The sequence below is a fragment of the Quercus lobata genome, chromosome 9 (assembly GCF_001633185.2).
Source record: "Quercus lobata isolate SW786 chromosome 9, ValleyOak3.0 Primary Assembly, whole genome shotgun sequence".
In the NCBI taxonomy this organism is placed as follows: domain Eukaryota; kingdom Viridiplantae; phylum Streptophyta; class Magnoliopsida; order Fagales; family Fagaceae; genus Quercus; species Quercus lobata.
This window is the reverse complement of record NC_044912.1, coordinates 34,924,081-34,949,600: the sequence shown is the minus strand read 5'-3', so window position 1 is coordinate 34,949,600 and position 25,520 is coordinate 34,924,081. Positions and strand designations below refer to the sequence as shown.

General features: G+C 33.3%; 2 protein-coding genes across 10 annotated transcripts in view; both read left to right on the top strand.

Annotated features, from left to right (window-relative positions):
* The window catches only part of LOC115959000 (sister chromatid cohesion protein PDS5 homolog A), a 33,413-nt gene extending 25,887 nt beyond the window's left edge, over window positions 1–7,526 (top strand). For 2 of the 8 annotated variants that reach the window (XM_031077290.1, XM_031077285.1), the window contains 12 exons: window positions 56–252; window positions 676–823; window positions 1,027–1,140; window positions 1,225–1,311; window positions 1,449–1,898; window positions 2,012–2,079; window positions 2,159–2,210; window positions 4,414–4,500; window positions 5,139–5,185; window positions 5,737–5,849; window positions 6,481–6,554; window positions 7,209–7,526. In XM_031077290.1, the coding sequence (XP_030933150.1) occupies window positions 56–252; window positions 676–823; window positions 1,027–1,140; window positions 1,225–1,311; window positions 1,449–1,898; window positions 2,012–2,079; window positions 2,159–2,210; window positions 4,414–4,500; window positions 5,139–5,185; window positions 5,737–5,849; window positions 6,481–6,554; window positions 7,209–7,241 (1,470 nt within the window). In that variant the 3' untranslated portion in view covers window positions 7,242–7,526. Of the gene's footprint in view, window positions 1–55; window positions 253–675; window positions 824–1,026; window positions 1,141–1,224; window positions 1,312–1,448; window positions 1,899–2,011; window positions 2,080–2,158; window positions 2,211–2,484; window positions 3,574–4,413; window positions 4,502–5,138; window positions 5,186–5,664; window positions 5,850–6,199; window positions 6,255–6,480; window positions 6,555–7,208 lie in introns of those variants that run through there. The other 6 variants (XM_031077286.1, XM_031077287.1, XM_031077288.1 and 3 more) reach the window with 6 other exon arrangements.
* Window positions 7,527–11,786: 4,260 nt separating this feature from the next.
* On the top strand, window positions 11,787–24,113 carry LOC115958999 (small glutamine-rich tetratricopeptide repeat-containing protein). Of its 2 annotated transcripts, none has more exons than XM_031077282.1 (10): window positions 11,787–12,150; window positions 13,092–13,339; window positions 14,745–14,781; window positions 16,322–16,458; window positions 17,291–17,357; window positions 17,665–17,764; window positions 18,875–19,038; window positions 22,474–22,520; window positions 22,607–22,657; window positions 23,473–24,113. In XM_031077282.1, exons 1-10 carry the CDS (start codon window positions 12,072–12,074, stop codon window positions 23,857–23,859), a joined length of 1,317 nt encoding a protein of 438 aa, XP_030933142.1. In that variant the 5' UTR covers window positions 11,787–12,071; the 3' UTR covers window positions 23,860–24,113. The 2 variants fall into 2 exon arrangements, with proteins under 2 accessions (XP_030933142.1, XP_030933143.1); XM_031077283.1 differs by having other exon boundaries at window positions 11,789–12,150; window positions 14,748–14,781.
* The last annotated feature ends 1,407 nt before the right edge of the window (window positions 24,114–25,520 follow it).

The following is a 25,520-nucleotide window of genomic DNA, read 5'->3' as shown; positions in this document are numbered from 1 at the left end:
GTTAAGGTACTGATTTGCTGTGTAAGTGATATTTGCTGACTCTGTTCATTGTTAGTCATTTAAATATATGGCAGAATTTATCAAGGAATACAGTAGAGAAGCTCGAATCTGTCAAAATTCTTCTGCGCAAGGAGGAACAATCACCGATTATCCAGCGTACATAGTGGTATTCTTGATATATTTTCTTGCTCATGATACAGGCTTTCCATCTGAAAACTGTCCAGAGGAAGAAATATATGCCCAGTTTTGCAGGCAAGATATTCTGCATCCTCTTACCCAGAAAAAAGTGATTCCTGCATGTTAGAAGTATATGGTTAGATGATTAAATTTATCATATCCCAATAACTTAAGTTTTTAGGACAATCGGCAATTTAATATGGTATCAGAGCGGGAGGTCCTGAGTTTGATCTATGTCTCCTCCACTCTACCTCCTATTTAAATTCTCACGTGTTGGGTTTCATCTATTAAAAGATAGTTTTGGCCCACATGTGAGGGGGAGTGTTAGAAGTATGTGGATAAATGATTAAATTTATCATATCTCAATAGTTTAAGTTTTTGGGACAATCGATAATTTAACATTGTATCTAATGTTTCTTGTAGTACAGTTTACCAAGTACAAGATTGGAATTGATTATCATTTATGTTGATGCTTCTCCTTATATCTTCTATTTGCAGTCCACTTTTTAATTTATTGGAGGCATTAGTCAATGCTACTGTTGTTGATGGGGACATGGATCTTGTTAATGATGCTCTCTTACTTCTGCTCAGTATTTTTCGGGCCATTAAGAAAGCCGAGGATGTTGTTGATGCTCGGAATACTCCAGTAAGAATTATGTATCTCAGAGTCTCTCCTTATGCATCTTTGTACTTGGGAAACTCCCTTTCACATTTTTTTAGATAAAATTGTTTATTATTATTATTATTATTATTATTATTATTATCATTTAAATAAGGAATTCTGTATCATAGAGGATATTTGCATTATGTTATAATTAATATCAATGAATATTGTTCTTTAAAATGCAGAGGTTGCACATCATAGCAGATTTTGGGTTCTCCTTTCTAAAATCATTAAATCATAATGATGCCTCCTCAGCCCATGCCCCAGCACTGATCTTGCTGCCATCATCATTCTTTCGAGTAAGTATTGTGGGAAAAAGCTTTCTGGAGGTCTTAACTGCTTGTGAATCATTATACATGTTGTAATATATTTATTGTGTGCAGGCATATTCAGGATGTCTCAATCAGTCCCCTTTCAATGACTGTTTTATTAAGAAGGTTGTTCAGATGTTTAAATCTCATCTCTCTCTGGTGTGTATCAAATGATAGGTGTCTTTTACTGATTTTAATCATATGCTTTTTTATGATTATAATAAAGAGAGAATTCTTCCAATTTTTTGATCAGTATATTTTCTTTTTGTTGGATTTTTTTTATCATCATATTTCAGCCTATTACTGCTCTTCCCAAACATGGTCGGAAGTGCCAAGAGGATAACACAAAGTTAGCAATTATTAAGAGCAACACATTGTGCTTGGCACCTAGTGAGAAAGTTGATTTGTCCACAACTGAAGTTGAAACCAGAAAAAATATGAGGCAGGATATTACTGTGGGACATAGGCAAAAACAGGCAGTCAGTTCTGAATCAGTTCGATTGCGTGAGTGTTCTATAAATCACCAACATAGTGCATCTAAAAAGTCCAAACGAGTTCTAGAGAAAGAGCCGCTCTCATCTTGTGATTCTGTAACTCGACTTTCTCTGGCTGAATCACATATTTCAGTTCAAACTCTAGAAAGAGATGCCCTTTCTTTGAAAGAAAATGTCAGGGCAAGTAGCAATGTTGTTTCTGATCCTCCCAAATATTCCAAAGCCGAGGCCAAAGACACTAGCAGCTTAAATGTATGTATGATCCAAATCTATGTATTCATCTTGAAATTGTTTAACTCATCTGCATCTAAGCATCTAACCATATTTTAAGCCTCCTCAATGCTCATTTTTTATGAATTATCTAGGAATCTAATAATAAGAGTGAGACTTTAATTGGACAGCGGATCAAGGTGTTATCTCCAATCGATAGATGGTGAGGATTTCAGTTAGATGAATTCTGGGAATATCATCTTTAGTTCTTGCTAAAATGATATTGTTTACTATTTTTTCAGTTTCTATTCAGCCATGGTGGATGGTTATAATTCTCAAAACAATACTCACAAGGTGAATGAATGCTAAATGTGCAACTACAATGTTTTCCTTTTACAAATAGAACCTCTGCTGGTTGTTGGGAAAAACAAAAAGGAAAATAAAAAATTTAATATCCCGGGCACCTATTATTAAGATTGCTTCCTGTACAGAATAGTTTTTGATATTTCTTGGCTTGTTGCCTTTTGTTTTTCCCCCTGGTGCCCTGCTATTGTCATATTGCGTTCCTTGATATCATCCCCTAATTTGAATGCTTAATGTAACTACAGTGTTTTCCATTGACAAACAGAACCAGATCAGCTGGTAATTGGGAAAACAATAAAGACGACCAGAAATTTGAATTCAAGGACACCTATTATTAAGTTGCTTCCCATCCAAAATATTTTTTAATATTTCTTGGCTTGTTGCTTTTCATTTTTACCCTTGGTTGCCTGCTATTGTCATATTGTCTTCCTTGATATCATCCCCCAATTTGATCTTTTTTGCAGAAAGAAGGGCAAGAAAACTATGTTCAGTACCCAACAAATATATATTGGGAAATAGGGCTGATACTTCTGATGATATGTTAGTTCTTTGGTTGGTGGGACATTGTTAAATTTAATGGATTATGGTTTAAGATAGGGAAAATTGCTTTTTAAACCCTATATTTTAGGGGTGGTTTCAAATTAAACCCTATACTTCCAAAATTTTCAATTAAACCCTAAAGTTTAAGGCTGTTACAAATTAAACTGCATTGTTACTTTAGTTTTAAATCGAATTATGAACTTTCAAAATATATAATTATAAAGCCCCAATCAAACCCAAAAATACCAGGGTTTGAATTGATATGATTTCAAAAGTTCACGGTTCAGTTTGAAATAGCAAAAATGTAAGGTTTAATTTGTGACTGTCTTAGACTTCAAATTTTTGTCATTTATCTTTTTGACTAAGAATTACAATAGTATGTGCTTAAAGAATTATGTAGATATCCGTGTTGTATTTTATTCTAGTTTCCAAGAATTGGCGTATTGATTCTGTATTGTATCATGTGCGTGTCTTGTATCAGTATCACTGTTCTCTAGGATTCAAGTTACAGCTACATTTTATTATATACACATGTATGAGGTAGTGCATATTTTGCCTAAATTTGTTTTTTCCATTAAACAATAAACATAGCAATAGTATTTTTAGGTAGATACGCCAATCTTAAATCAGTTTTAAGTACAAGATCTGGAGCTGACAGACTGGTTTGAGTGGAGAAAAAAAGGGTGATTGAACTTAAAATCTTGTTGGAAGATAAGTTATTCTGGAAGTTAAATAGAAAGAGCTCTTTCACAGTCCACTTGTACTATGCAGCTTTTAGAGGAGAGTGGAAACCTGGTGTCCCTTGGCAATTCGTATGGATATGACTCCACAGGTTTCTCTTTTTGCTTGGACTGTGGTGTGGCCTGTGGGGAAAGATTTTAATAGTGGATAACCTAAGTAAACAGAGAATGGTGATGGCGTTTGGATGTTGTGTTATACGTGTAAACATAGTAGCGAAACAGTGGATCATTTATTACTTCACTATCAAGTTTCTTTGGAACTATTAACTTTTGTGTTCACAGTATTTGGTGTGAGATAGGTAAATGCCAAAATCAGTGGGTGGGTTGTTTCAAACTTATAAAAGAAAAAATTGTATGGGTTGTTTTCAATGTTGGAGGAGGAAACCAAGCTTGTTTCAGAATATAGTTTTGAATGTGGTTCCATTATGCCTTATGCTGATTATTTGTAAGGAAAGGAATAGGTGAATGTTTAAGGGACAGGATATTTTTGTTGAGAGAATGACAGCTAAGTTAGTCAGTACCATATTATCCTGGAGATTAGTAGGTTATAGTAAGTAGACCTTCTAGTATTTGTGCTTTTTAGGATTCTTTGTTCTGATGATATTGTGTATGGTGCAGTTGGGTAAATACCATAGCTTTGTTGTATTTTAAAATTTATTTTTTCTGTGGTATATCCTTTATCTATTTTCTCAATAACTAAAGTTTGTTTTCTGTTTGAGTGACAAATGTTTGTTGTCATTGTTTTTAATTTGCTATGGTACTTAATACATGCGTTATCTTCCTTCTTTTTTCCTCTCTTTATCATGAACGCATTAGCAGCTGACTCATTTCTTTGTATATCTCAGATTTAGTTTATTATTTTATCCCATTTTCCACTAAGTTTTTGTAACCTAATGCATCTATTAACTTGTCAGATCACATACGATAGTGGTGAGGTTGAAGTATTAAGCTTGGAAAGTGAGAGCTGGGAGACAATAAGCAATGGTCTGCTGGTGGAAAGGGTAAGAGTAAAAGTACCATGATTCTTTGATGGGCTTGCAAACAGGGACTTGGGCATGGGACTTAGAGTTGTTGTGAAGTTCCAGTTTTCTGAAAGCTCATGATGATAGATGAGCATGTCTGTCTCCAACTTCATGAAATTCAGTTTTAGATATAATTTTGGTGGATTGTGTCTCAGTTGTGAGTAATGAGTTTGGTTTCAATATACTTGCCTCTATATAAAGATTCAGAGTTAATAGGGAAACTAATAATACCAAAATTGAAATTTATTGGATTGTCTTAACCCAAATTACTTGCACACCTTTGCAGTTTCAAACAAATTGAGCAAACTTTAATTCTCAGATCATTATATATGGACATAATCTTCACTGAAAATAAAATTTTCTTTGACTTTGTAATACCCTATTTTATATTGATAAAATTTCTTCATTCATTTGGTGTTGTTTTTTCGAACGAACCCAATTTATTTCTTTAATATTCTTTAAAGTCCATGGATTATAAATAATGTTTGCATTATATGGTTTGACAACGCTACCTTTTGCTTTCATATTGTGTCTAATATTACAGTTTAACCTTAATATTATTTCCACTTGTTTGTAAGATCCCTTACGTATTTCCTATGTTGACTTTTTCCTTCTAGGAGGTTGTCTTGGCAGAGGAGTCAAACTCCTTTCAATTGCAACACCGGTGAGTTGCTGATAAGTCTATTTGAATGATGTACAATTATTTGTTAGGGTTTTTTTTGTGTGAGTGTGTGTGTCTTTTGTTTTGGGGTGGGGGGTTCTAGGTTTCAAGTTGATCTAGATATGGGTAGACATGCATAAACCTTTATTTTGCTAGGATCCATGAAGTTGAATGTGATGTCTTTACTTTTATTTTATGGACAATAGAAATGTCTACGTGTGAAAGAACTAAGTTAATTTATATTTTCAACCTGAAGTAGGTCCACAAATTACTGTTAGGTCTAGACTGCAACATATGCGCATCTATGCAATGACAAACCCAGTCAACTTATAGATTGCTGCCCATCATAGTTTATATCATATTATCATATATGTGTTAGTGCCAGGCTTGGTAACTGGTGCCTCTTTCTATTCAAGTTTCTGTGTTCTTGAGTACTTTTTCCCTTAACAGAACTGTGGATCTTTTTGCAATGCTTGGTTTAGTTTTTTACCTGAAGGAATGTTGTTGGTGTGAGCTGACATTGCATGGTGCATCATGGGGAACATATTTTTCAGTGGTCTAAAGGGAACTATTGGTAGTAGTGGAGGTGTTGCCACCACCCAACAGCAAAAAGTCTTACCAAGTGAGGAATGTGGGAATTTGTCTAACAGAACTGATCTTTTGCCTGGTAATGTTCTGTACATTTGTCTAATTAGAGTTGCAAGTTCTTGATTTCTTTTTCTCTTCTGCCTTAATGTAGATTTTTAATTTTTCTTAGGATTTTTATTGAACCTCACGTAGTTTACAAATTCAATTTGTGGCAAGTGGAGATTTTGTTGGCATTTGAATTGGTATTTGCTATTTGGTAGTAGTGCTTTTATTTATTATATATATATATATATATTTATAGTCTTGTATTTTCTTCAGATCTAGTTTAAAATATGCTTTGATCATCAAACTGATTAGGTGATTTTATTTTACATATGGTTTGGTGACATCTCCAATCTTTCAAACATATGCCACGACTTTTCTGTTTAGATGCCCTGTCATATCATTCAAGGGTGCATAGACTAACACAAACCAAGAATTTAGAGTAAGTATATGAAATTGTATAGAAATTTTTCTGTTGAGGATCTGTAGCCAATCCCATTGTTATAGGACAAAGGCTTTGTTGTCCTTTTTGTTGTATAGAAATTATTATCTGGCAATAAATTATACCTTTTTTTTTTTTTTGTCCTTTTGAGCATCCAATGCACTCTAGATCCTTCACACGTCTTTTACAATTATTTTATGGATACATTTGTATAATCTGGGTGCAGCAAAGGTAAAGAGGGGAAGGAAAGCTTCTAAAGATACATCGGCATCAGAAGTTATCAATCTGCATGAGGATGCCGTAAGCCTTGCTACTTTTTCCCCATTTTATTAATATATAATTGTGCTCTTAGATTAAGGAAATCAAAGCCGAGTAAGGTTTTGAAAGTTTTTTTTTTTTTGTTTTTTGAGAAACGTAAGGTTTTGAAAGCTTGTCACTAATAAAAGCTTTTGTCACAAATGATAATAATTTGTAATTTAACATGCGATCTAGGTAGGGCATTTTGGGGCATCACTTGTGTTGCCGAGTTGTCATGGGTCAATGCCACCAAAAAAAAAAAACCACCTAGGCACAGTGACACAATGAACTTAAATTTCAATGACGAAAATAAAACCTGACCCAAATTTGAGGAACCAAGTGTATATTTTTCCTTTATATTTAGTACTTCTATTTTGAAGAACATTCTAAGTTTTTTTTTTTTTTTTTTTTTTTCATTTGTGTTTTACTATTAGCTTATTCTGTGGAGCTGGATTTCTTAATGGATATTTGTGGTTCAGAGTAATTTTTGACCTTAGAAAAGGGCAGAAGTACCTCAAATCTACCTCTATATGTTTTCTGTGTGGCTCATTTGGCTTTCAGATGATTCAGATCTTTTTATTTGTATTTGTTTTGTTATCTCACTGCATATGAATCTACTGCATGGTTTTGTTTTGATACTTGTTTTGCTTATTTCAGGTTGCCAAAAGAACTCGGAGGAAAAAGATATAACCTTTCGTACTAAGCACTGATAATTTCTACTGGCCTTGAAAGGCAGTGAATTCTGTAACTTCAGATTACGACAAAGTAGTCAAATTATTCTGAAGACTAAGTTGCCTTAAGTCTGATAAGATAGGTCTAACAAGTCAAGCATCTTTTCTTGCTCTCTGTAAATTCTCACTAAATGTACGTGTTGTATATTCTCCTAGGGTATGTTTGTTATACTGTAATAACTCCTGTAATGAAATAATTATTCATGTGTAATAGCAATTCGGTCATTTAGTTGCATCTTTATTACATGGATTAGTTATTACATAGAATAACTATTCTTTAAATTGAAGAATAACTATTCCTCTTTAAAATGAATGTAATAGTTATTTCTTATAGTGCATATAATAAGTTTTAAAATTAATATATTTCCAAAAATATAAAGTTTCCCTATATATCATCTTTTACAAGCTTTCTATATGTGGCAACCAAACTTATGAATAGTAATAATTATTCCATTGCAATGTCTTCTATTTCAAGTAATAAAGATTATTATTCCTAATGTAATTTACATTTAATGTACCAAACGTACCCCTAGTTATTAAGAGTGGGGGGAGTATTTATTCTTAGAGTTACCAACAAACAATTTGCTAACAAATAGTTAACATAAAGTGGAAGGTATATGGAATCATATATATTCAAGGAAGAAATTAGTGAAAACTACGAGTGCTAATTCCATAAGAAAATAGAAACTTGTTCTTATTTCTTTTTCAATTGCTTCAAGAAATAAAAGTTACTTATTCAAGCAGAATATTTTACCAATGAGCTGGGTAATCAGAATTGCTATCATAATACATAATGAAGAGGAAAAAAAAAAATACACCTATCATCATTAATTACAATTACCCTCTGAGCATGTGCGTGAGAGCATGTGCTCATGCGCGTGCTCAGAGGCTCTTCTATTTTTTGAGTAAGGGTTAATTTAGAGCATTTATTATACTTTAGGATTACTACATTTTTCAAAAAAAAAACCTAGGTGTGTGATGAGTATTATGTGTGGTGAAATAATTTTTTATCACATCTGTAGGTCTTTTTTTGTGATTGGAAAATGTAATAATTCCAAAGTATAATAAATGTTCTAAAGTAACCTCTACTCAAAAAATAGAAGAACCCGTGCTTAGAGGCTAGTATTGTTAAAAATTATGTGGGTTATGGTGAGGAAGTTGGTGGAGTGCTATTTTGTGTTGCCCATCTTAATTGCTTTTTAGTAGTATTTACCATGAACCTATGAGCAGAAATACAAAATGTGCTACTTTTGTTTTAGTAATAGACACTTTAAAACATAAAACATACACAACAATGATAGGTACGATACATATGAAGCATATACTTGTGGAAGGAATATTTGAACTTACCTTGTGATGATATTCATTAGCTCTATATATGTGAAATTGTTTACTTCAGCTTGGGACTTGAAAAACTGTCATTTAATTACCATTTAAAAAAAAAAAAAAAACTATCTACTTAAGATGAGGACTTTACATTTATGTGAATTTGGACTTCGAGATAATTCAAGAAAAGAGGCCATAAATGGGTTATGAATGTAACAACCCAGTTTTGAAAAAAAAGAAAAAAAGAACATTACCCAGTTTTGAAAAAAAAGAAAAAAAAAAAGAACATTTGTGCCATCAATGTAAACTTAATTAAAATATATATATATATATATATATATATATCATTATGAACCAAATCATTATGAGTATCTTGATTTAAAGGATTGGTGCACTGAATATCAAACACATCACCCTTATCTTTCAAACCCAACTTACTACCTTTTATTTTTATTTTTTTATTACTAAATCTTAGATAAACTTGAACTAATATCTAGCCTCAATTCTTAAATGTTAAATAAACTTGTAGATGCAATTAACATATTTGTTTTTTAAGAGCTCTTCCATTTTTTTTCCCAAAGTACAATACTTTCAATTCAACATTTTTTTTTTTAGAGCTTCATAGGGACTAAGAAATTGTAACAGAGAGAGAAGATGTTAACAATAAAAAGTAAATCTCAACAAATGCCCGCTAATAATCAGATAGAAACAACCTAGTTTTGAAAATTTTTCACATCAAGATTTTTAAAAGAGAAGCAATTCAACTACACAGTTTGACTTTATCACAAAGAAAAAGAGAGAGTGCAAATATTTATAAAAACCGGCTAATAAACACATCAAAATCATAAAGTAAATACCTAAACATCGATAATTTAATTTTCTCACCTCTATTACTTAGATTTTGTAACAAATTAGCACCTGAGTAATTCACTGAAAACTTACCCCTTTTTTTGTCTTCAAATAAGCAAAGAATTTTAGTTTTGAATTTTGATTGATATACTGTAATCGTCTTTTATAGTAGAAAATGGTAGCTTGGTTGGATAATGTTTTGGGAGTTTTTTTTTTTTTATTATTTTATTTTATTTTTTAATTCTGAAAAAAAAAAAAAAAAAAAAAAAAACACTGTTATGAGGAAGAGTGGTAAGTGTCTATTAAAACGTGGATGAGAAACTAATTGTAAGTTGGATAATTCAGGGGGAAAAAAAAATTGCAAGTGGGATAACCGGATAAGGGGACTGAGGGATGGCAGATTTGAATTCCTATTTTGTAGGAAATGTTTTAAGTGGGAGTAAGTAATCCTGTTTTGTAGATAGTGTTTTATGTGGAAGTTAAAAAAACATTTTTACCAAGTTTTTCCCCTACTTAAAGATAGGCTGTAGGGGTATTTTGGAACAAAAAAAAATCCGGATCAAACAGGAGCAACCCCTTAAATAGTAGTATAAATATATTGTTTATATTAAAGAGGGAGAGGCAAGGGATGGCGTAATAATGTATAAACTGAATCAAACATTAGCATACTATTCCTGCTTTTTCCTCTTTGCCGCTACTGCTATGGCTTCTGTGTGTACTGTATTGTCATTTCCTATGATGTTTTCTTCTTCCTTTTGTTGTTATGTTGCTGTCGGGGTAATCCCCAGTGTCTGTTTAATTTTTATGATTCAACTCTTGTAATGGTCCGCTGCTAAGAAACCCACAAGAATTCTTACAAAAAAAGAGACATAAAGTGAGACAATATATAATTTACAGGCATGCAATGATGCAAATATTAGAAACATTGCTAATTCTTTTCGAAAGAAAAATTTCTGTTTTGTCACAAATATGATAAAATGAAAGACAGGTTGGGTTTAGAGATTGATTTTTCTCAAAAACTTAGTCTTTAATTGAGGGTGAAAAAATTATATATGAAATAGAAAGAAAAGATATGTAAATTAATTTATAGCATCCTTTTGTTAAGGACTTTAAGAGCATGTAATTTTAGTTTTACAAATTTGATCTTACAATTAGAATTTTATAATGTATAGAGGTACTGTCTTCTACTCTCAGAGAGAGAGAGAGAGAGAGAGAGAGAGAGAGAGAGAGAGAGAGAGAGAGAGAGAGAGAGAGAGAGAGAGAGAGAGAGAGAGAGAGAGAGAGAGAGAGAGAGAGAGAGAGAGAGAGAGGTTTATAGTGGACTGAAATGGACTAACATGGATTGAAGTGGATTGAATGGTCCGGAATGGAGAGAGAGGTTTGCATTGGACTAACGTGGATTGAAGTGGACTAAAATAGACCAAAAGTGAACTAAATGGTCCTCAATGGATTGAAATGGACCAATGTGAACTGAAGTGGACCGAAGTAGAATTATGTGGATTGAATGGAACAAAATGGATTGAAAGGATTGAATGGAACAAAATGGATTGAAATTTATGTTGAAATAGCTTAACAAGTGTGCAGTAACAATTTCGTTAATAAACTAAAATTGACTAAAGTGAATAGACTGAAATGGACTAAAATATTATGTCAATGTAGCTCAACAAGAATTTAATAATAATAAATATTAAAAGTGGTCATTTAAAATTTAAACTACAATCTAATGAATAGGGAAAATTTTCTAACCTAATTTAGAAAATAAAACTTTTTTCCTCTTCAAAATTAAATAGAGCCTCAAATAGCATTCCACCTTTATCCATATGGTTTGCTTTTGAGATTTGGTTCCACAAACTTCACCATTTTTAATTGTCATAATTTTATAATCAGTCTTAAAAGTTCTATAACTTAATAAAATTGTTTTATCAAATTGCAATTTTTTTTTTTACCATTGTTTCGTTAAATACTTGTAACAATTTGTTTGGATGAGCTTATTTCTACATTAAAAAAAGAAAAAAGAAAAGAATGAACAACTTTGTTATGCATCATATTCTTCAAGGTATAGTTAAAATTGTATTTCTAAACTTGAATCTAGGAAAGAAAAACATTTTTCAATATACATTTATACTTTATACTTCAATTTACATAATAATAATCAAAGTAAATTTATTATTTATCTACGATCATAAATTTTTGAGTAAAAAGGAAGGAAAAAAAAAAAAAAAAAAAAAGCAAGATAAGAGTACTTAAAACAACTTATTTCATTTGTTAAGAGCTTTCTAGCACAGCCATTTAAATTTACCTCATTACAACTATCAAATTTATTTATTAAAAAAAAAAAAACGTATTCCGTTCCTGGTGAAGACAAGAATGAAGGTGCAGCCAAACAAAAAATGAATCTTTCAGAAAACCCCAACACGACACATGACCAGAGAGGAAAGTTGAGAACTTTGAGATAGAGACACAGCACAGCTCACGCAGAAGAAGAAGAAAGCTCCCGAAAGATCCGAAGCGCCCATATATATATATATATATATATATCACCGTAACGCTCAACCCTTCTCTTCCCTTGTTGTCATGCGAAATCGCCTTCGTTCTCACTCTCTCACACTCTCCAATGGCTAATCTCAACCTCACCACCGATTCCCCTCTCTCTCGTCGCATTGTTCGTGCCTTCCTCAACTTCCTCAACTCAGGTCCCCTCTCTCTCTATATATTTAGCCTCTTTAATTACAGCTTTTTTTTGCTACTACTTGTCAAATGGAATTTGCATTTTCATTTTTGTTTGTATTTGCATTTGTATTAATTTTTAGTGATTTGGTGCCAGTATGTGCGGAATGATCATTCTAAATAAGTTAGCAAAAATTAGGTCATAAAAAAATTTGATTTTGATTTTCAAATTGTGTATACCTAATGCCCACAATCATATTTATTTTGTTTACCATTTCTTTCTTGCGACTGCTTTTTTGCTTTCCATTTCGTCTTTCAGATTAGATGGTTTTGTTTTGTTTTTTTTGGTATGGTTATTATTTCTCTGTTGGGTAAATGGCATTATTGATACACACTATTTTCTTATGAGAGACTATGTTTTTGTGCTTTTTGATTAACTTTAAGTAATGTTACACCACTTAATAAACTTTTATTGGACCAATAATTTGGAAATCCTACCGTTGGATTGTATGTTCTCTAACTGTGATCGAGAAATGTTACATACACAACACTTTCACAACAAATCCTTCGTGACAGGTTAGTGGTTGGTATGGGTGGGCAAAAAAGTAATTCAAGTTGTAAATTCAAATTAGAACCACCTATGATTTGTTGTGAAGGTATTGTGAAAATGTTGTGGACGTAGCACTTCTTTAATATTAAACTACAAAAACTTGAATTTTAAATATTTGTTTGATGATATAGTTGTTGATCTTCTATCATCTTGAAATTTTGCAAGCAATAGAGAATATAAGAAGAAAAAGTAATCTAACAGTGGATGTGTCAAAATTTGCATCTAATAAAAAAAATATTAAGTAGTGTAATATTGCTTAAAGTTACATTAGGTGTAATATATATATATATATATATATGTTTTCAGTTTTGGCTTTTATATTCCCTTTGTGATGGTGGTATGTCTTCTCTAGGACAGTTGAACCTGCTCCAGGTGTTGATGTTGAAGGTCTTGAAGTTGCGACGGAATGTTTGACGGAGGCGTTTAAGCTTGATTCATCTTCTGTCAATGATCATACAAATCCCGATTCGTTGGTTGACATATTCCGTTCATTGGAAAGAACTGAGAATCAGGAAATCATAACTGATTCTGCTCATGGGGCTATCTCAGGGGATGATCCCAGTTCGTCCTCTGCTCAGAATGCCGCTAATGCTAAGCTTACAGAGGTATCGAACTCTCTGGTTTGTTCTCCCTCATTTGTATATAAAACACACATGCATCGTTGGGCTAATTACTATATCAACTTCATGGTTTGACCTTAGTTTGACACTAAGGTGCAATTCCTCTTACACCTAGTCATATGATCACTTTCCACACACAAAAAATCTGTCACCCACATACAAACATTCCTCTTAAGATTTATACTTACTATTAGAAACAGAACAAATGAGAATTAGGAAGTGGGAATCAGAATCTGATTCAGAGAGAGAGAGAGAGATTTGGAGGGCCCAGGCGGCCCAACTTGGATTGAATGGTGGATTTGAGTGTCAGCCGCCACAAACTGCCAGAGTAGACCACTGGACAATCATATGGGTCTTCAGACGCATTGTCTGGTGGTTGTCCCTGCAGTTTGACACAACCGCCACCCAAATCCTCTATTCAAAACCAGGTTGGGTTGCCCAACCTCACTGAGTCTAATCTCTCACAGGTCCTTTGTGTGTGTGTATTGGGTGACATCTCTTTCATTTATTTATTTTTTTAATACTGTATATAACTTTTTAAATGAATGTTTGCATGTGGGCGAGAGAATTTTGACATATGAAAAGCGACTACGTGGCTAAATGTTATTTGAGAGTGTAAAAAGGACGCCAGATATTTATTGAATTTGTTCTCTAATAAAATATGTGATTTTTGCTGAACCGCTAGGGTTAGGATATCTGTAGTACATACATTACACTTACTAGAATAAAAATCTCATAAGATAAGTACTGATTTTTGTTATATGTAAATGTAATCACATCTTAACGCAATGCACTTGGAGTTCTAATATTCTAATATATTTTTGATTTGAGGAAAATATTATGGACTCTGATTTGGTAAATTATTAACCAGTCTAACATTCAACAAAATACTGTTACATAATTTTTTCTATTGGTACTTCGTTTGAAATATGCATATTATAGAGCCAACCCTAAGTAAATGCATCCATCAAATGGTTACCTGTTTCATCATAGTTTTCATAGGTTTTGTAGATAACATTTACTTCATACATATGATTGTTGGGGGTTTGAATTACTGTCATATGAATGTTTACCTGTGCTTAATTTTACTTACGCATGATGTTATGATATTAAAATGTGTCTTTTTCAATGATCTTGATGCTTTTACTTTGTTCTATGTTATCTGAGATTTATAAATTTGATCGTGCTACATTGTTGCCTACATTTGAAATTAATTATGCTGCTGTTCTTTTAGGCTACTTTGTCTTCATTATTGTGTGCATGAAGTAATCTATTCTCTTAATTAAATACCATTACCTGTTAGCAAAAAAAGAAATTAATTATGTCGCAGTTATTATATCTTATGCTTCTTGAATTTGAGCTGTGTCTTATTTTCATGTTTCAACCTTATCAGGCTGATGATTGGATGGGGAAACCTCAAGTATCTGGTAGGGTAATGTTTCCCTTGTTTAGGTGCTGAAATTGTTTCTTTCTAGGTTTATCTTTCTCTTACTGTGTATCCTTCTCATTGCCATCTTTTAAGCAGAGACTTTGTTATAAAATTAGATGCTGAATTTATTCTGTTTTTGTAAACCAGAACAATCAACACTATGAAACCGTTTTAGAATAAACAGTGTTGCTCTATAATGCCTTTAAGTCTTCTTTATCAGCCTAGCTTTTTCAAGCTCTAAAGCACATTATTTTACTGAATATTTTTTGTAGTGTCATCTAATCGATTGTGTTTTATGTGTATGCAAAGTAGAATGTATCTGAAAATGAAAGACATGGTTGCAGAGTGCATTTTTTTTAATACCAAAAACTATATATTGACATTTATGGTTTGATGTAAAATTCTGAAGACTTGTGGGAAACTAGTGGGGATTAATTAAGATCTATGAACCCAAAAAAAAAAAAAAAAAAAAAAACACAGCATGGAAATGTCCCTGCATTTGTAGAAAACATACATCTATCTATATTCTGCAGAAATTTTATATATATATTATATATATATATATATAATATTATATTGGCAAATTTGGTTGAATTTATTCAGACCTGATAGTTCTAGACGTCTAGTGTCGTGAAATAAATTTAGATAGAAATATGATTTTTCATTATTATCTTGAAGGTAAAGGGTAGCTTGCGATAATGGTCAAAAAGTTAAAATGAATAAAAATGGCTTGGTGATGCCGTTGTTGCATAGGGTTTCTATGATTTGGGAAAACTGCACAAATAATCTATGATAATCAGAATCATTTAATGTTCTTGGATCATTATTTTGAGAATAGTCAGAAGGTGCCAGGGCATGTGTGCTTGAACGATAGACTAACCAAGTGGCTCTTTCTTGAACTTGATCATAAACAAATCTTCTTTTCCTCACCAATCACAAACGTTTCCTCATTCTTCTCATAAATCTTTGTAATGGCTTTAATGCTAGGTTTTGGAAAAGACATTTCTTCCTTCTTTTCATTCTTGTACATATAAGTCTGCTTTAAAGGGTAGTGCTTAACTAATAAGTATAATATCGAGAAAAAGGATCCTGAAAATACCTTTATATAAATAAAAAAAGGATTCTGAAAACGTTCTAACAGACTGTATGGTCCACATTATGCTTAGATGTCACCTCCCACTGCTGGGCTGATTCATACTCAAAATAAAGTTTGATCCAGCAGAAATAACCTGGCTGGGTGTTGCTTGTGTTAATAACAGAATGGTCTTTGAACCAAATGGCTTCTCCTTCCTTTATAAGCAACGGATGAATGTCCAGTCTTGGATGAGTGTTTGAGTAATTGAGTATTATTTACCTTTAAAAAAAAAAAAGAAATTGCTCAAAGTGTATCTTGCCAATTAAGAAATTTCTTAAAATTTTGTTAGAAATACATTTGTAGTAATGATCTCAAATGTTAAGATTTTATTCTGTAATAGTATTGAGAAAAATGTTTTAGAAGTTTTGGGCTAACATATTTTTTTTGACTTTGTTGTTGGCAGGAGTGTCTAAGGATGAACTTTTTGGACAATTCTTTGCAGCGCTTGAGAAAATTCACTTTGTCAGAACCATGCCTGATGGGAATGATGACCCAGTCCAATTGGAGAAAGCAACTCATTTATTTCATGAAGCTCTAATTGTATGATTCATTCTCCTGTGTGTGTGTGTGTGTGTGCTGCACCCCATAAATGATGGATTTGATGGTTAGTTGCATGGGAATATTTTTATGAATTTATTATCCTTGGCAATGGAATACAGTTTCATTTTGCCACATGGTAACTTTAATGTTTGGTCATCTGCTTGCCTCATGTAGTATCTTCTAAAACTGTTCATGCTTCGCATATGCCAATGACAAGCTAAAGTGGTATTGCACTAAATTTAGATGGCTGAAATACATTAGATCATAGTGAAAAATAACCTGGTCCCTCTCTCTCACGACATTCAAAAGGACATAATAGGTGAAGTCCTATTTTTCAGTTCTTTGGGGTGGTGATGGTGGGGCCTTAAACCATTTGAACCCAATTTTACACATGATGGATAACTGTACGGTTATCTAACCTGCTGAGAGTATAGTTTCTGAGACCATTGGCTAAACAAATAAGGTGATGTGTGCTGTTTGCCATCTATATTAATCCCCCTTTTGTTTGATGCATTTGTGCTGTTTAGTGAATTGGAAATATCATGACATGATTGCCAATATCCTTTTTTCTTGTGTTTCAAAGTCCTGTAACCATCTGGTTACGTAATTTGCACATTGCTTTTTGTTCAACCTATTGCTCTCTTCTTCCATTATGATCCAATTGTTAGTTTTGTATCCAAAAATAGTTAGTGACATTTGCATTGTGGTTTTCTAATATATTATTGGGTATAAATATTGCACATAAACCTTGTAATTTTTAAGTTTCAAATTCTTTGTATTATTTTTCCTTGTCAATCCTTTTCTAACAAACATATTTTCTCTGCCACATTAGGAAATGGAAAGATCTGGATGCAAGATATATAATATAGACAACCTGGCTGAGACATTAAAATCACAAGGTATTCTTAAGTGTGTTAGCCTTTGGTTGTGTCTGCTGTTCTTCTTTTATACTTATAGCTTCATGTTCATGAGGAATTTTAAGTTTTCCCCATTGTTACTTATCCTTCTCAATGTGATATATGGCATGAAAAATATGCCTTTAAATGTCTGTATGTACCTTAATGAATGCCAATATGTGTATGCTTTTTTACCCTGGGTCCACCAATCCTATTGCTCTTCATGCAATATGTTTTTAACGATATCTATATTCTCTGGTTAAGCTATGCACTAGCTGATTTTATTATGTAAAATTGCCTGTGTGTTTAGGTAACAGGGCGATGCAGTCAAAGCTATACTCCGATGCAATTGAGTTGTATAATTGTGCCATTGCACTTTGTGAAAATAATGCTGTTTACTACTGTAACAGGTGCACTACTATCGTGTACATTTTGTTAATCCTTTGTTTATTTTAGTTATGTGAATTCTAGTATTAATCTGGTGGGGTGGCTCTATATGTTGACTTCTCAAATAAAATGGCTTGGGGGTGTGTGTGTGTGTGCGCGCGTTTGAGGATAAACTATGAAATTTTTATAAAGTGGATAAGACTGCCTACAACGACTCAAAAGAGGCTGCTTATAATAGCTTGTAGTAACCCTAGCCTTTCATCTTACATATAAAAATTAAATCCTAACCATCCAACTTCATTAAAAGCCACACACTTGTAACATTAGCTTTTAAAATATTAAAGACAATAATAAAATAAACAGAACATAGAAATAAAGACTAGCCTTTCATCTTTAATTTAATTTATTCTGCATAGAAATAAAGACTCCTCCATATACGTGCACACCTTTTTTTTATTTTTTATATATATAATTTTTAAAGCCTGAAATACAGAATAATATTTGACACTTTGTCATGCATATGCGCTGGTTAGCTGCCACACCAATCAGTGTTATCCCTAAATTCCAATTTTCTGCCTTATGATGTGGATACCTTACTACGGAAAGGTATCTCAGGTGGTGAGAGAAGGTTGGTGAAGGGAATAAACATAAAACTAACCTAAATGCTGAGTACACAATGTTACTTAGGTTATATACAAGGCCAGAATGATGGTGATAACTTGCAAAACTCTTACGTGAACCATGAGAAAAATAAACATCTAAATGCAAATTAGAATTAATGATTATAAACGCTACCTTTCATGTTAAGGCAGAAAACTTGACCCCACATCTTCACACACACACTCCCATGCAGACAGGCATAGTTTGGGGCCAAGCTCTATATGTATTGTTAGGTTTCATGTGTCTCAAATATCAAGAAAAAAAAAGAGAGAGGACATTTTATGTCCATTCAGTGACATTTAGCTTGAGCTCTTCTTCAAATTGTGAAGGAACAAAATTTATGTTTTAAGTGGGCATTCCTTGCTTGTCAAACGTTAACAGTTTTACCTCATTGCAGCAATTTCAACTCAATTAGACTTTTGTTTTCTTTACATTTTAGCTTTTGATTCATTAACTTGATGTGTGTAATTCAGGGCAGCTGCTTACACTCAGATCCACAAATATACTGAAGCAATCAGGGACTGTGTTAAATCCATTGAAATTAACCCAAACTATAGCAAGGCATACAGTCGTCTGGGGTTAGCTTATTATGCACAAGGGAACTACAGTGATGCCATTAACAAGGGATTTAAGAAAGGTTGGTAGCGGATTAATTTCTTAAGTGTCCTTATTTGTTCTCTTCATCAAGTGTCAATGCAAATTACTTATTCTGTTCATGCCTTCATCGGTTTCTTTTTTCCCCATCCATTTCTTTTGGAAGAAAACAGAAGTTGGATTGATACTTAGGACATTTGTATGCTTGCATGCTACTGTATTAGTTGGTAAAGATGTTCAACTCTTGGGGGATTTGAATATTATTGGTCCTTGGCATTTTTGCTTGAGATTGGCACTTGGGGTATGTTTGGTATGCTGTAATAACTCCTGTAATGGAATAGTTATTCATGTATAATAACAATTCGGTCATTTTGTTGTATTTTTATTACATGGATTAGTTATTACATTGGAATAACTATTCTTTAAACTGAAGAATAGTTATTTCTCTTTAAAATAGATAATAATAGCTATTCTTTAGTGCATATAATAGGTTTTAAAATTAATATATTTCCAAAAATATAAAGTTTCCTTATACATCATAATTTACAAGCTTTCTATATGTAACAATCAAACTTATGAATAGTAATAGTTATTCTATTATAATGTTTTATATTCCCAGTAATAAAGATTACTATTCCTAATGTAATCTACATTCAGTGTACCAAACGTACTCCTGGTTAGCGGAGTTGTGAACTCTGGAACATGGAAAAGCATCATTATTAATTGTTTAGTGAGTCATTCCACAGCCATTAACCCTCTATTGTGGTCGTGTCTTGCACATTTTGAATTCAAAAGATTCATATGCTTTTTGTTGTTCTTCTTCTTCCCCTTCCTCCAAACTTAATCCCTTTATTGGTAAACATCTGTTGCTGTATACCATGTCAATTTCAGTTAAAGAAAGTGTTTCTTTCACCATATAAATTAAGATCTTGTTATTAAATCAAGGACTAATCCATCAATGGGTTTGGGCTCCACTTGCATACAATGGTGGAATCATTTAGAGATCCAAACTCTTCAATAAATCTACAAATTGTAAGAGGTGAGTCAAAAGGGCTCTTCTTTAGAAGGTTCCCTGTGTTATCCATAAAAACGGTGGACAACTTCCAAATTTTGCTTGAATACATAGTAGTTTATCATATTTGAATAGTAAATAACTTGCTTGTATGAGATAAAACAATATACTCTTTTTTAAAAACAAAAATAGAAAAACAAATTTACATATTTCTTATTTTATAATCTCTAGTGATGCATTCCTTTATGAGTTAGTTGGACACCCACCTGGTGGTTTTGAACCCTTTACGTCACCCTCCACCTACACTTGTGAGAGGAGGAAGTGCCATTTGAGTTAGGGCTCTTGGGTCTCTCTAGGGTTGCAGTTGAGGCAAGTTATATTCATGCTTGGTTTGGCCATGCTTCATTTGTGTTTGTGCTTGACTCAAGCACAGGTGTCTCTGTTTGAGTTTAGCTTGAAAGGAGCCTTAAATGCTTAAGCTTGACTTCAATAAGCTTGATTAGATAATCTCTCTTCAATAGCCCTCTCTCTCATATGCTTTCATTCTTCAACTCTCTCTCTCTCTCTCTCTTTCTGTCTTTTTTTCCTCTTCCATCGTAATATCAAAGAAATATATTAACATGACCGAATTTTCCTCCGCAACAGTTTGGAAGAAAGTTCTTCTAACCCCCTACATGGCAACTCAAATTAGTATCCTTGTGTACTACTAGTCACATGACATATTTATAAATCATGTGACTTTTTTAGATGACTCATCAAGCCACCTATCAAAAAAAAAAAAAAAAAGACTCATCAAGTCATCTAAAACAAAATACAGTGGATGGTTTTGTGAACACCATATTATGGGTTGGTGGAGATTCTCCAACCTCCTTGGAGGAAAACTTTGTCCTTAACAGAAAGCATGAGGCAACTAACAAGAAAGGGGAGGGCTGCAATTAGGAATAATTAAATTATTATTAAATTAAACCTGTTAGGCCCAAAATCAACACGAATGTATAGCATGTACTAAAACAAAGTATGTGGCCTTTTTATTTCCCTAGTAACTGGGCCTAGTCAAGCATTTTTGTGAGTCATGTTTGCAAGCCTGTTTACTAATCAAAATTGATTCAAGCTTTATACTATATGAGTTTGACTATATCAGTTAGTCCTAAAATTGGCTTAAGAATTAATCTTTTGAATTTTAGATGCGAGTTTTGTTTTAGGGTGTTTCTCTATCTTGTATGTGACTATTGGGTCCCTTATTACACTATTTTTTAGAATTTTGTTACTTATAAAAAAACTTGTTTCACTAATTTACTTAGCTATGCCATCAAGTTGCAAGGCTCTTAGCCATATGACATTTGCTATCTCTCATATAGGGTGTCGGTAATCCATCGAGTAGTCTAAGGGTGAGTTTGTTTGGAGGTGAAATAGGGTGGATGGAAAACTTTGGAGAGAAAATAGGAAGCAAAACTTTTTTCGAGTGTGTTTGGTTGGGTAGGAAGGAAGGAAAATAAATTGTGGGGTCCATGTGTTTTCTCCCTAGGCCCACCAAAATGTTTACTCCCCAAAATGGATAGAAAACCGAGTGGGGAAGAATTTTTTCTTGATTGACAAAAATGCCCATGTGCACATGCACATTGGCTTCTTCAAATTGCCTTTTTTTTTTTTTTCCTTCTCCCCTGGGCAGTAACGTTGCCTTTTATTTTTGTTTTTTTTCCTGGGCAACATTGCCTCTTCTTTTTATTTTTATTTTTTGATTTTCTAGGCCTAGGCATGCCTTTTTTTTTTTTTTTTTTCTTTAAGTAGATGTTTTTTTTTTTAGGACATAATTTTTTTTTTTTTTAATAAATTTGGGTGATTGTTCTTTTTTTGTGGTTATTTGTCACTTTTTTGTTTTAATTGGGCATTATTCTTTAACAAGGGTATATGAGTAAATTTATTCAAACTCATTTTTTCCATCCTTTCACTTTTCCACTACCAACTAAACAAGGAGAGAAAATAAAATATTTTCTATCTTCCCACTTTTCCATCCTCCCACCATTTTCTATCCTCTTACTTTTCCACTTCCAACCAAATGGACCATAAAATTTTTCCCTCTCAATTTTGATAGTATCACCTTTTCATAGATTATCTCATTAATCATAATGCATTGTTAGTTTTATGCATAGTCAATTACACATTCAACACTATAGTTAAAACTTAAAACATAATTGTTTTGAGAAAAGAACAGATGTATAGGTGGGATATAAATTGAATTCGCACTGTTTCTTCTCCCTTCTTTTTGATGTGTTGATTTTTGCTTCATAATGTTTAGTCAATCTCTATTTATACACATTCCTGCGATGCTATTAGACTGCTACGCCTGGGAATGTTATTATTCCATTAATAATCCAGTTATGCATGGAAAAAGCAATGCTTTGTATTGTCATGAATAATAACTGTTGAAAATATTTTCATCTCTAATTTTGAGATTTACCTGTTCAGCCTTGCAATTGGATCCAAATAATGAATCTGTCAAAGAAAATATTCGGGTTGGTTATGCTCTGTCTTCCTTCTCCTCTGCGCTACATCTTCCTCTTATTGAACTTTATTTTTGTAAATGCGTCATTGTTACCAGGTTGCTGAGCTAAGATTGAGGCAAGAGCAACAACGTACAGAACGTGATCAGGTATATGTACTTTCAGTCTCATATTGAGAAAGAATTGTTGGGCTATAAGAATAAAGGCACAGGTCTGTAATGTTGACTCACAGTTTGATAATAGCTGGTTGCTCACTTCTCAATTTGCATGGTTTGACGTAATAACTTCTGAAGTTTGAAAGAATACTTAACACACCCACCCAGGCAACCCCCTCCCCCCCCCCCAGCCCAAAAGAAAAAAGAAAAAAAAGATACAGCTTAAGTTTGAGACAATCATTTAGGCAATCTTAAAATAATGAACCTCTTCCTGAGACAATGCCTTTCTTTTGAAATCCCTGGAGTTTATATAGGAGTATTACTTAGATGTCTTGCCTTAATTAATTAGCTGAAATTCTTTGCCCCTTTCAATATATATACATGTGTGTGTGCGTGTGCGTATTTGGATAATTAATGAAAAAAATTATTAAAAGGAAATCAAACCAAGTACACCTGGGGTTTACTCAAGGAGAAGAACAATCAAATCAGATTAAAATGCTCAAAGTACGGAAATGTTTAAAGGTGCTCATCAACCTTGGGGATTAGGGCTAACTGGCTAAGTGGAAAGGAACATGCTTACCACAACCTTTGATGACATTAAGAAGGCACAGCTTTGTTGGAAATCAATAAAACACACCTAAGCATTTGATATCCTCCTTTGCGTATACTGCAAACTTTAAAAAATGTTTCAACAATCAATGTGACATTGCTTGGAGTTTGCTAGTTTATTGTTCTTCTAATTAATTTCTGGCTGTATGGTCTGTTATATTTATCAACTTTTAAGTTATCTTTTACCTTATCCCGTGCAGAATACAAGTTCAGCAAGTCATAGTGATCAGGAATCCCAAAACCAATCTAGGGGAGTGCCAAGGAGTACTCCGACTCCATTTACTTCTATGCCATTTGATGCTTCTGCCCTCCCTGCTGATTTTGCAAGCATGTTTATGAACATGGCCGCAAATGCCGCCAATTCATACCAGGGACAGCATTCTCAAGACGTGCATGGAGAAGATAGCAATGCGAACGGACCCGAAGAGCCAGAAATAAGAATAGGAGGGAACATTAATATGAATTTTGGAGAACAAATGCCTGAGGAGCTAACAGGAGCTTTGAGATCTGTGATGGAGATGTTCACAGGGGCAGCATCTCAGCGAAACTCACAAGACACTACGAATGAAAGACCAGAGCCGAACTAAAATGGTGGTAGTGTGTTGGAACTTTATAAATATTCTCACTACTTCTGTATAATTTTTCTTCTTTTTACTTTTTTACAAGGATTTTTTCTTCTTCAAATTTGAATATTTGACGAGTAAGGGATAGACATCAACCTTTGAGACAAAAGCTGACTAAATTATATTAGTAGCCTCAACATTTGTTTCTGGGATAGACATCAACCTTTAAGACAAAACTGACTAAATTATATTAGTGGCCTCAACATTTGTTTCTGAAATCATCTTTTGCAACAGCACGTAGGTGATGAAAGCTGTCGGCGTTCCTACTTAAGTGATTTTGTCCCCAAAAGAGGGCTCTGGTATGATTTGCAATGGATCTCTTAGGCATAGTTCTCAAGGACAATAAATTCAATCTATGTGGTTGATTGGTCAATACAACCACATAGTTGAATTTAATTTGAGAACATAAGGTATAACACGTAGGGTTCTTCCTTGTTATGAATGTTTGGGGTTTTTCTTTTGATTGGAGAGAGAGAGAGAGTTGTGCAGTTAGATTCATTGTTGAGCATCGCTTGACTCAGTGTAGAATGGGTTGCATTAAATTCTGTGACCATTTGGCTTGTGGACAGTCGCGCCAGTATCTATACTTATGTTACGAAGAAGATTCTATTATCTATACTTGATTAAAATTTTCTACTCCTCTCATATGGTAGGTCTACCACGTGAGTAAAGGAAATGGGAAAATTATAGTTCCCGATATCACGGTTAAGGAAAAGATCAACATTCTTATTTTTGTTGTAAACTTGTAGTTGGCTGAAAAGTAGTTAAGAAGCATAGACATGGCTAAATGTTAGACAATTTGAGCTTCCACCACCTCTTGGCAATAGAGGCATTAGAAATGAAGCAAGTGAAATTACCTGTTAAGTGCATCTCTAGTGGTATGGACTCCTAGTCCGTGCTCCTTTTTTTTTTTTTTTTTTTTTTTTTTTTTATGGAAGGAACTTTGAGCCTTTCACTAATCTTTTTTATTTCATGATGCCCTCCATTTAGAGTATGTTAAAGGAACCATATGTAATATTTTCTTTTTATAGGTTAGGATCTGTTTGGATACTGCTTATTGCTGAAAATTGAAAATACTGTAGTAAAATAATTTTTAAATGTGTGAATAGTATCGTGAGACTCATTTTTAATGAAAGTTTTGCTAAAAAAAGAGGTTTGTGGGTCTCGTGAGCAGTACACAGGACTCACGCGCAAAACGCTGGATGCTTGCCGCCATCCAAACGTTCTCTAAGTAGGTAGATTTAGTAGAGAATCAATCACTAGAATATAAAGTGCATTCTCAATTTAGCCTCATTGTTTGTATGGTATAAATGAACGTGCCTATTGTGACTACCTATAAATCCATCAAATGGGCTGAGAACTCACCCCGATCCCATTGTTGGCCACCTTTGTAGGTTTATTTAACAACCAAGGTAATATTAGGTGCAAGTGTTCTTTGCTTGAGTTTATTTTGTACAGATTAATAATCTTTAGTTCTTGATCCCAATGAGGAGCTTGACGAATATAAATCATGGGTAATTGAGGTATTCTCTATAGTTCTGAAGTAGTTACACATCTCATGGAGGAATATTTGATCCAAGTACAATAGTTAGCTTCGGCAATAAGGCTTACACAACTAAAAATGT